General features: G+C 42.3%; 1 protein-coding gene across 3 annotated transcripts; it reads left to right on the top strand.

Moving 5' to 3' along the window:
- The first annotated feature begins 294 nt into the window (after positions 1-294).
- Positions 295-10981, top strand: smad5 (SMAD family member 5). Of its 3 annotated transcripts, XM_041048187.1 has the most exons (8): positions 295-523; positions 919-1054; positions 3721-4658; positions 6116-6403; positions 7643-7750; positions 9162-9383; positions 9495-9751; positions 9877-10981. In XM_041048187.1, exons 3-8 carry the CDS (start codon positions 4256-4258, stop codon positions 10018-10020), a joined length of 1422 nt encoding a protein of 473 aa, XP_040904121.1. In that variant the 5' UTR covers positions 295-523; positions 919-1054; positions 3721-4255; the 3' UTR covers positions 10021-10981. The 3 variants fall into 3 exon arrangements, with proteins under 3 accessions (XP_040904121.1, XP_040904123.1, XP_040904124.1); XM_041048189.1 differs by lacking the exon at positions 919-1054; XM_041048190.1 differs by lacking the exons at positions 295-523; positions 919-1054 and adding an exon at positions 1135-1266.
- Positions 10982-11729: the final 748 nt, after the last annotated feature.

Here is an 11729-nt window from a genome sequence, read left to right as displayed (position 1 = left end):
TATATTACTTGGTAAAGAAAGAATAACATTTCACCTACACTACTACTGAGTAATAGATCAGTGAACTATATGGAAAATCAACCAAACTTTTCACATTGTACCGACGAGACACTACCTTTTTTTCTGTTTAAGCAAATTATCAAATATGAATAAAGAGAATAGTGTATTAATTATGATGGTAAATCAGCATAGTGCAAATACACTAGAATTGGCCAAAACTGAGCCTAGGCTACCCACTAGCGGTTGAAAGTGGACACTGCGTGTCATTTGGACCGAAGGCTGAACTAAGAGTCCGCACTCCACAACATTATCCTGCCGGAGAGTAACGGTCCATCTGCGGAAATGGGTGTGGAATAGTCATTATTAGTTTGATTAATTAAAGTCAAGAGAATTAACAACGCGGGGACAGCTGAAGTGTCGAACAACTGACTACAAAGGACAACAATACACAACAAACCGCAGTCCTCCAGACTGAGTGGAGCCAGCAACTTGTGAGACGTTCCAGAGCCGCATCACGACCACCGTAAGAGTTGCAACTACACACTGAAACATCAAAAACTTTTTAAGGAGACAAGATGTTGTGTTTATTTGTTACAGGTTCAGCTGCTTTTCTTAAATTTGACCCTTTTGACCGTGGTAATCTGGCTGCAACTGTCAGAGGTGGATGAAGTTTGTTCATTGGGAACATTGCCTGATCTATGCGCAAGGAAAGCGAATGAACGTTTTGGGAAGTTTTGCCTCTAAATGTACTGTTTGTGGAACAGAGTATAAAACTAGGGTTATGGCTAATGTTATAGTTGTATTTTTTTTCGTAAACAAGTTGTAAAATCCTCGTAAGCTTGAACACCAAAGTGGGCACTAGTTTGTCAGTACGGCGGAGTGATATGCACTCCGCCTTCCCAGTCTACTTGTCTCCAGGATCTGGAGGACATGGCACGGGGAGACGGAGGGAAGAAGCGGTGGAAAACGAGAGAAAATCTTTAAGAAAGTAGGAACCACAGCCTAAACGTTCTCAAGAAAACACGTTACCATGGTTTGCGTGCATTGTTGAAAGGTATGTGACTAAACATCTGTTCAGTAGTAGAGTAGAAGTGAAGCTGAGTGCGCTGCATCAGTCGGGTTACGCAGGGCAGAGGCTCGCCACTCTCCCTCCGAGGGCTGGGCTAACAGTTAGCTTAGCCTAGCTTCAGTTGTGAGAAGTTCAAAAAGTTTCTGGAATGGAGGAAGAGGAGGAAGGGTGAAGTAACGCAGGCTAACCGTTAAGAGGTACAAAACTTTAGCTCACGATGTTACGTTTTAAAGAGCAAACACTGTCTGAAAACCTTAAACTTCTAGCCTAGATGGCGATAGTTGTTATAAGGTGTCAGACTATAACTTTAAGCTAATCAAGTTGTGTTCTGTTAACGGTAGCTAAATAGTTAGCAAATTCCCGAGGTTACCTACATTAGCCTGCTACATACCAGGGTTAGCTAATGCCATTTAAATAATGTTTTATTCTATAACTGTGCGGTAGAGTTAAATTATAGCATCTCTAAAAGCTATTTTTACTACTGTTGGGGGATTTGTGTAACGTTAGATGCGTCTTTCTGAATCCCTTTTCTCTCTTTCTCTGGGTGGGGGGTGCTTGCTACATGCCGAACCGTTCTTCCATATTGTCTGTTCCCTGCACTTCATACTTGTCAAGCATTTCAGACAAACTTAACACCGTAAAGTATCATTCTTGAGTTTTTCAATGTTACGTGTTCTACGTTTTCTAGACCCTGTTAAAGTGATGTCTGAATAATGGCAGCAGTATAACTCAGACGAGTCTAACCTGTGATGAATAACTACTTTATACTGACCGGTATAACAGCGATGATTTCGGAGTGATTTTCATTGTTTACCACGTCCAAGTGGCTTCTTTTCCAGTTCGTATGGAGTGGTTTAGGCTCTGGAAAGAGATTCAGAGGAGTATTGATCTTGGCTTTGGTTCTTCAATTGGAAGTATGCTCTGCCTTGAACTGTGAAATATATGAAAATTCTTCATGGAAAATTTGGAGAAATAGCAAGGCCGTGGTTGTAAAGTGTGTCAGTTTCGGGAATTCTTGGGCCTGTTTTTATCAATATAAAAAATAATTTATACTCCTTGTTGTAACTTCACTATCACCCATATGCTCAAGATTTCAGAGGAAGCCACTGATGATTGTTGAAAGACTGCTCACAAATCATCTTTAATCATGGTTACAGTTAATTTAGGCAGCGAGCAGTCAATCAGGGGCTTCAGTTCTCCCCCACCAAGTTCTCCCCAGAAAAATGTGGTCAAGGTTGATTTGATTTTCAGCCTTTGATGGTGAAAATACAAAGAACTGTCAGTGTGAAGTCTTATCAGTTAGTAGAGAGGGATCAGCTTTATCTGAGGGATTAGTCATTGAGATTCAAATCACCTTTTGCTTTAGTTCATGCTGGCAAGTTATATGTGTCACGTGTTGATCAGACAATGTTTCTCCATGTTTTGGGAAGACCAGACCTGTTCTTATGTCGAAATCTGTTACTTGTCATTGCTCACTCAACAATGAACTGATGAATCATTGCTGATCCAGTCTAAAACGGGCATGGTTGCATCTTGGTCTATGACTGGGTAGGCTATGTGGAAACGACGACTGAAACAGTCTGGTGAATGTAAGAAAAGGAAAAACTCAGAACATGTACGAGCTGATCATTTTTATGTATGCCTACATGTCCTGCTTTAGGTTTCCCTCCGCTTTCATGTGCACATAGAACAATGAGCGGTGGAAGTGGGTGCAGTGCTGTTGGACAGCTGTGTACTGGAAGGGAGGGATGGGACGAGGGAGGAAGCAGCTCTTTGTGGTCACATCCTTTGCGATGAGGGCCGGTTTGACAAGCCCCCAAACAGCTGCTGCTGCTGCAAGCTACATGTGTTTGACTGTCTGCTTTCTGGGGCTGCATGGTATAGATTGAAGTGTCATATGTTATGGCAGCGTGTCTTTCATACATTTAGTGGTACGTAAGGATTTGTGTTTGGGTTGGAAACACTGAGTGTTAATGCAGTAATAGGTAGAAACAGTAGTTTTGAAGGGACGATCACCGGAGACATTCTGATGCAATACTAATTCATTTTTAACATGGTGATTCATTAATACATTGCTTTGTGACTGAGCAATGTTGAAGTGGCTCATGGGTACTTTTGCCCAAAATGTATAAGAATGACATAATAAATAAGAGAATCAGAGTTTTTAAAAACAGTTCTATATTAGTTAGAAGAGCAGATTAGTCAAAAAGCTGAGTAGTCACAAATCAATCACAATAGTATGTTTGAGTACGTGTTTTATATTTATGAATACTTATTATCTTTTTACATGCTGTCTGGGGAAGCATGTTGCCATCCTTACATGTTGGTGGGGTCATTTGTTTGTCTGTAAGAGTGTTCTTCCTGTGTTTTGTCTTTGTGTGTGATTGTCTGCAAGTTCAACACACAACACCTATCAAATAATTGAGTCGTCTTAGTTTCAGTAAGACCGAGACTCTTTATGGAAATGATGTTTCAGATCAAAAAGGGGACAAAGGGCTTTTTGATCATCCTTTTGACTAAGAAAGCTGTTTGTCACATGCTTTTTAAAATACATTTGAATTGTAGTATTATTTCCAAATGTTAGGAGTGTTCTTGTGCCAAACAAATTGGTGTGTTGTTTACATGTATCTCCTCTGTTTTCTGTTTTACAGGTGGATTAAAGCACTGACTGTGTATTGGTTGGAGAAGTCAGCCCAAAGAGGAGCTAGGAGTTGTTGATGAGAAGTGGTCAATACCTTATTTCTAAGCCTGTCAGCTTGCACCAGTGAGACCTGCTGCAGCGTGTCACTTCGACAGAGGTCCTGATCTCAGCTTCTTCAGCCTGTAGCCCCCCCTCTCTCCATCAGTGGTGGTGACCCAGCTCCGGACAGCTTGCTGCAGGGCCCTTCCTGAGCAGCAGCAGCTGCGTCCTGCTTGCTGACTCCCCTCCCTCCCCTGCTTCCTGTCCTTGGTCAGACAAGGCTAAAGCCTCCTCTCCCCTACCCCACCCCTCATCTCTGTTGGCCTCTCTCACACACTTAGAACACGCTCAAGTCGTTTCTTTGGTTGACTACACGCTTACACCCCAGTTTAGGCTACTAACACTCTTTGGAGATCATCAGCGAGGGACTTGTAAACCCCTCGGTTCCCCTGGAGTGTCCATCCACTACCGAGTTCCTGTCTGTTACCTACACTACAGCCCTCAGCATGACCTCCATGTCCAGTCTTTTCTCCTTCACAAGCCCTGCAGTCAAACGCCTGCTTGGCTGGAAGCAGGGAGACGAGGAGGAGAAATGGGCAGAAAAGGCAGTGGATGCACTCGTGAAAAAGCTGAAGAAGAAGAAAGGTGCCATGGAGGACCTGGAGAAAGCCCTGAGCTGCCCGGGACAGCCCAGCAAGTGTGTTACCATTCCAAGATCACTGGACGGCCGGCTACAGGTTTCCCACAGGAAAGGCCTGCCTCATGTCATCTACTGCAGAGTGTGGCGCTGGCCCGACCTCCAGTCCCACCATGAGCTCAAACCCCTGGAGGTGTGCGAGTACCCGTTTGGCTCCAAACAGAAGGAGGTCTGCATCAACCCATATCACTACAAGCGAGTGGAGAGTCCTGGTAGGTACTTGTTCCGTTAGGGAGCATGTTATTTGTTAAACAGTAAGGTTAGTTAGTTGTGTTATCTGTCTAATCTAAGCAAATTATATTTACAATACCTCTAGATATATATAATTTCAGAGGCATAAACGTTCGCGTTTATGCAGAACCCTTAAAAAAATTGCTTGTTCACGGCTAGCAGTGTTCAGTATGGCACTGTCATTACCAGATCTGTTCATTTTTAATTTAAATGTAAATCATACAACTGAACTGTCTTTTTGTAATGACTGGATAGCAGGAAATGCAAGAAAGATTAGACCAGTGTGGAGCTCTGCACATCCCTTAGCTAGAGCTCTGAGTAAACGGTGGAGCTGGTAAACAAATCCACAAAGGTCAGGAGGCTGTCATCACACGGGCCTGTTCCACCCGCCCCCTCCATTTCACAGAAAATCAATATCACTAGCTCTTTTAGAGTCTTATTAGATTATATGCCTCAGGCACTCCAGATAGGGTGTGGCTTCAGAGAGTGGCTCACTAAATGCATAAACCACTCAGACTAAACTCCCAGCACTTTCTCCTCAGTGCCCACCTCCCTCCCTCCCTTCTGTCACTCACACACCACATCACGTACACTTATGGATGACCCATGGGGTCTTTCTGGGGGTCAGCCTTTCTGACACTAGACTGGTTTGGAATTGCCAGCTCTGTATCGACTGGTTCAAGGGTATGGATCACATGTTGGTCAGGAGAGACTGCACATCATATAATTTAAAGCGGTGCTGGGTAGGTTTGGAAGGGCAGCCTTGGAACCTTGAAATTCAAGGCCGCGGAATCACGCTCTATCCTTTTGACAAAGTTGAAAATAAAAATGGATGACTTCTGTATTTGTAGCTTCACCAAGGCCTAAAGTGGCTTTTGAGAAATGCTGGATTGTTGTTGAGCAATGCTGTGTATTTTACATTATTCTGTTGCAAGATAAAGGCAGGGATAGTATCTGTATTTACTTATTTCACCAGTCATAGTTCTTAGTTTTGTTAAAGATGTTATATCTTTGGTTTTTGTACAGTCTGTGAATAAAATTAAAGCATTTGAAGACGTCATCTAAGGCTTTAGTTAATGATGAGGGGCTTTTTTCACTAGTTTGATTAATCTGAAAAATCCAGTCCTAGTGTTATACATCCACTGTGGGCACTACAGCTACTTTTCCAACAGCATGCCCATCAACAGCTTCTCTTTGCTTTGGCCGCATTTCCTTGTTAATAATGGAAATGATACATTATTAACAAGGAAAAACATTTATGCACAATAAAAGCCATAAGTCAAACACGTTTTCTGGTTAGAGATGTGTGTGGTAGACACTGCCTCCTTCCATAAAATTATCAAATGGTTTTCTAAAGAAAATCCATTTTGTGTGTTTTAATTCATTTTCAACAAACCAAGTAATTTTCCTCCCCTGTCTCCTTTGCTGTATCATCCAGTGCTCCCTCCTGTCCTGGTACCACGGCACAGCGAGTTCAACCCACAGCACAGTTTGCTGGTACAGTTCCGCAACCTCACCCACAACGAGCCACACATGCCCCTGAATGCTACCTTTCCAGAGTCCTTCCAGCAGCCACACAGCGGGGGTGGCAGCAGCAGCGGTGGAGGAGGTGGAGGCTCTTTTCCCATCTCTCCCAACTCTCCGTATCCTCCTTCTCCAGCCAGCAGTGGTACTTATCCAAACTCTCCTGCCAGCTCGGGGCCCTCCAGTCCATTCCAGCTCCCAGGTATGCTAAATACACTCATGTACCTGACCCTGGGAAACATGCCAAACTATTGTGTTTTTCTGGATTGTCGCTGTCTTGTAGCCAACAAGAGTCTTAACTGTTGATAAACACTGGTCTCTGGTGATTTCTGTTTTTAAAGTTGTGTAATGTACGGGAAAAAAGTGTTGTTTACAGCTAAATGACAAAAGACCTTAACCAAAGTTCAGGTGAACCCAGTTCTGGATTTGTATCATTTACAAAACGTCCCGTCTAGGGACATTTTGGCTACAATAAAGTGAAGCATTAACTTAGTAGTTTACTAAAACATCATAAAATATGATCTATGTTCTCAATAATAGTTTGAACATATGCACGCTGCACTTCATCTTGATGCATTTAAAAATGTGTTCAATCTTCTTGACAGAACTCTAAACCAGGTCAAGTTATTACATTTATCCAAATCAAGCTACGTTCGTAAATGAGAACAAAGGAACTGCCAGCTAAGCAGTGTCCAGCAGAGCCAGGGCTGCTGGCTGCTGTCAAGGCACTAACTCAGTGGACCAGGCAGCCTCTGTGTCTCATTGTTACTGACTGGAGACAAAACAGATATATTCACATAAAGCAGTATCATTTAGTCAAGACATTCCCCTCTGCCCTGTTCAGTAGTCTTGGTATATTGGAGAAATGCCCTTGACTGTTCCCATTGTACTTATGTTTGAGTGTATGTTGATGATGTTACTCCTGCTGTGTATGTGTATGTGTGTGTGTCTGTGTATGTGTGTGTGTGTCTGTGTGTGTCTGTCTGGTGACTAGTGCTCTATTCTGCTCCAGTCCAGATCTGCTGACGCATCCGGTGGCTGCAGGCAGTCAGGCAGAAAAAGTTTTTAATGGCAATTTAGGATTTTAGGATTTGGGCTTATTTGTGTTGAAAAGCCCTGATCATCAGTGTCTACTCTCACAAGCAACATAATTGTCAAGATTTCCTCACTGCAGTCTGAGTGGGGGTTTTCTGCATTGTTTTTTTCCTGTGTGCCTCAGCATGGACCTGAACAGCTCATGTTGCATCTCTGTTGGGAATGGGTTAGCATGTGGCTTAGCAAGTCAGGGATATGTGTAATCTGACACCATTTCCGGGGTACAGATCCTGTGATGATTGTTGGAGTCTAGGGAGACTTGTGTGTGTTTGTGTGTGTGTGTAAGACCATTTGCCAGCAACAACAACTGGTCTCATCCTCACTAACTGCCCTCTTAATGTCTCAGCTGACACCCCACCCCCAGCCTACATGCCCCCTGATGAGCAGCTGGGCCAGGAGAGCCAGTCCATGGAAACAAGCAGCAGCCTGGTGCCGCAGAACATGCCCAGAGGAGGTGAGGAAAGCCCACATTTAACCGAACGTTGTCCGGAGTTGTCCTTTCACACGTGCACCACACAAACAGAGAACATCTGTGTCAGATGTGTTGTCACTTACTGGAAGTAGTCCGTTCGGTTTAGGCGCCTGGTTAGAGGGTACAGGAAGCAGGATAGAAACATCATCAACTCACCCACTCACTCACTTTGAATTCTCCGGACAATGACCTGGTCTGTTCACACACCAGCTCACTTGGACATTACGCAGACTTTGTACTTGGGAGCTGGCTGGCTAAAGTTCATTTCAAGTCCGGTCAAACTTATTCGAACATTTGCATTCAAACATACTGCTTCTCCAGATAATGTCTGGAAAAGTTTGGAGTTTCTGTGCATACGTGAAAGCAGCATCAGTCTGACAATAACACTATGCTTAAAAAAAAGTGAAACTATGAAATACCTGCCCGAGAGTCCAGTTTGAAGGCTTATCACAACCCAAATCCTCATTTGATGCTAGACTGGAGTACTGAGGAAAGTTGCAGGAATAGTTTTTTCTCCTTCTTGACATATTTGTGCTTGCAGCTGAATGCCCTGTACTACCAGATGACAGTGCATTGCTACGAAAGTAGTTACCAGCACCAGCTCTTTTTGCTAGCTCACATTTTTGCCCCCAGTCCAAGGCCGTGGATATTGAATATTTGCCAAGTCTGAGCCGATACTGGTTTGTAATTTACTGTAACACTTGGGGCGGCAGTTTTTTGAACAAATATTGATGGTTTTTTTTTTTTTTTTTTCAGTGAATCTTAAAAATGTAAACATTGCAATTGTGTGATTTCATCAGCTCTTTTAAAAACAAACCATTTCCACCAACACATAGTCTTAATTTGGAATCATGTATTTTTTTTACAAAAGAAAAAAGAACTGAAAAGCTTTTTGGAGACACCACCAGTAAAACTGACTTGTGTAAACGAATAAGCTTTCTGTCCAGGCTGAAGGGTAGGCTGCCTCTTTATAATTGACTTGATGCGTAAAAGGCTGGGAAATGTAATGTTAATTAGAACCACCTGCTGTAATGTTCCACTGTATGAAATGCTCTCCACAACAGTGAGAGTAGTTAATGAGCTTATTCTTTTGTTAACAATTCTCATCCACTTTCACCTTGTTAGTTAATGAATCCTGTTCCATTGGTCTTAACAAGGCTTTATAAGTGTATGTAATATAATATACCAGCATTCTGTCTGTTTTGTTTTTGTTTGAACTGTGAAGAATATAAAATTATAAATTTGTAGTGAGAGTTTATTTGCAGCAGTGAGACAGTCCCACGCTGCCTGAATCCATCCTGTGAAACTGAAAGCATATTCCTTTGTAAGATACATATTAATCAATGTCTTGTGCCTCACCTGTTTTGATCTGACCTTTTGTGCAATTTCCCAGATGTGCAACCAGTGGAATATGAGGAGCCGAGCCACTGGTGCTCCATTGTCTACTATGAACTCAACAATCGCGTAGGTGAGGCTTACCACGCGTCTTCAACCAGCGTGCTTGTGGATGGCTTCACTGACCCTTCAAACAATAAGAACCGCTTCTGCCTCGGACTGCTTTCCAACGTCAACCGCAACTCCACAATCGAGAACACCCGCCGACACATTGGCAAAGGTATAACTAACACTGATGCTCAGCATAAGAGGCAGATTGATAAGACAGACATTTTGTTCTTTCAGAGTTTTGGTTCGAATGTCCTGACCGTCCGTTGTCTGTGTTATCTAGGAGTGCACCTGTACTATGTGGGAGGGGAGGTGTACGCAGAGTGCCTCAGTGACACCAGCATTTTTGTCCAGAGCCGTAACTGTAATTACCACCATGGCTTCCACCCCACCACTGTCTGCAAGATCCCCAGTGGATGTAGCCTAAAGATTTTCAACAACCAGGAGTTTGCTCAGCTTCTGGCCCAGTCAGTCAACCACGGCTTTGAGGCTGTCTATGAGCTTACCAAGATGTGTACCATTAGGATGAGCTTTGTCAAGGTAAGGACGTCACAAAATAAGTGGAAGACAGGCAGGGACAGTTAAATATCTGATCATGTCTTTTAACGAGAGGAAAACATCATCAGTGTTAATATCATCGTGTAATTTGCTGTGCCTCCTCCCAGGGCTGGGGAGCTGAGTATCACCGACAGGACGTCACCAGCACCCCCTGCTGGATTGAGGTGCATCTGCACGGGCCCCTCCAGTGGCTGGACAAGGTGCTAACACAAATGGGTTCGCCTCTCAACCCAATCTCCTCTGTGTCCTAATGATGGTCTTGTGGAAGTGTGGGAGACCCTTTTTACTTTTTTTTTTTTTCTTTTTTTTTTTTTGATTCCCCTCAGTGATTTATAATTTAAGGTGGTCTTAATGGCTGAACTGTTTACACTTACTTTGGGAAGGGATATTGAACTCTGGCTGGAAGTTCAACAACAGCAGCAGCCAGAATCTAGTTGTTGAAACTGAGTAACGTTACAAGCAAATACCTGGAGAAAGAGAGGAATAAGGAATACCCAAGTAGCGGTAACGACATGGACACAGTACTGCTTGACAATGCTACAACACCTGGAAGAATTGAGGGCTCCATTGTCAAGCTTGAATCTGTCAAATGTTAATTTTTGCATCAAGTTTTATTGTTTTTCTCAAATGATTTTATCTCTCTCTATGTGTAGTTTTTAATGAAGCAGAACTGCGTCACTGCTCTGCCTTATGTCCGACAGACAAATTGGAATTTTACTGAACACTTTTCTTACATTGTTGTCTCAGTGTCAGATATTTACAGTATAGACACGATTATGTTTACCATTAGGCTCAGATATAACAAATGCTTTCTTTTTATAGTCTCTACTGCTAGAAATGAACACTGAGCTACTGCCTTTTAAGAAAGTTATGTATGCCAACCTGATAGTTTTTGATATGGGAGATCAATCACTGAACAAGTTTAACACGCCATAAGCTAACAACAGTGTGAATGTTACATCTATTGCAATAGAAGTAGTCATTTATGGTATAATCAGACAATGGACATCATCATTATTACTGATTTTGGTTTGTACTCTCAAGTTCAAGTAAGAGTGACTGTATTTTTCATACTCACTGTATTAACAATATTGTGCACTCATGGATTTTGTGGAGGCATATTAAATTTTGGCGTGGGTACCAAGGCATTATGTTGATAGATAATTGACTTCATTAGCTCAATGAAATAAACAGGATATTTGGTAACAATGATTGCTTATTTTTCACTGCTTCTGTCTGTTCTTTCACATTTTAGTAAAAGATAAAGATAAAAAAAAATACAAAATTCATTTTAATATACATGAACAGTGTGGAAATGTGTTGAATCAAAACGGATCTACAGTAACAATCCTACCAGTCATGTATACAGACATAAACTGTGATTAACTATATTGATGAAAGGTAAAGCTTTCTGATACATCACCACCCATTTGTTCAGCTGAGCATGATTGTTTGAATAGCTTGTATTAGATCAGGGGTGGGCAAACCGTTCCACAAAGGGCCGGTGTGGCTGCAGGTTTTTGTTCCAACCAATGAAGAGCACACAGTTTGACCAATCAACTGTCTGAAGACTGAGATCAGTTGATTAAATGAGTCAAGTCTGGTGTGCTGCTGCTTGGTTGGAACAAAAACCTGCAGCCACACCGGCCCTTTGTGGAACATTTTGCCCACCCCTGTATTAGATGCATGCTGTTAAGAATGCAAACAACACTGATCACAGCTTTAAGACATTAATGCATCTAAGTATCACTGAAAACAAGGACAACAACAGTGCAAAATGTTGAGTACATAAATCCTCCAGCTTATTTCTGTTTGATGTAAAGCTTTCAGAACAGCAAAAAATCTAGTGTGGCTCACAATAATGTTCAGTTAAATATTTAATGAAGAACATGTTTATTGTTTACACAAAAGGCAAAACAGTGAAATTACTGCTTGTCAGGACTGCGTTTTAAAATTGGAT

This window comes from Toxotes jaculatrix, chromosome 10 (genome assembly GCF_017976425.1).
Source record: "Toxotes jaculatrix isolate fToxJac2 chromosome 10, fToxJac2.pri, whole genome shotgun sequence".
Classification (NCBI taxonomy): Eukaryota; Metazoa; Chordata; class Actinopteri; family Toxotidae; genus Toxotes; species Toxotes jaculatrix.
This window is presented reverse-complemented; position numbering and strand designations above follow the sequence as displayed.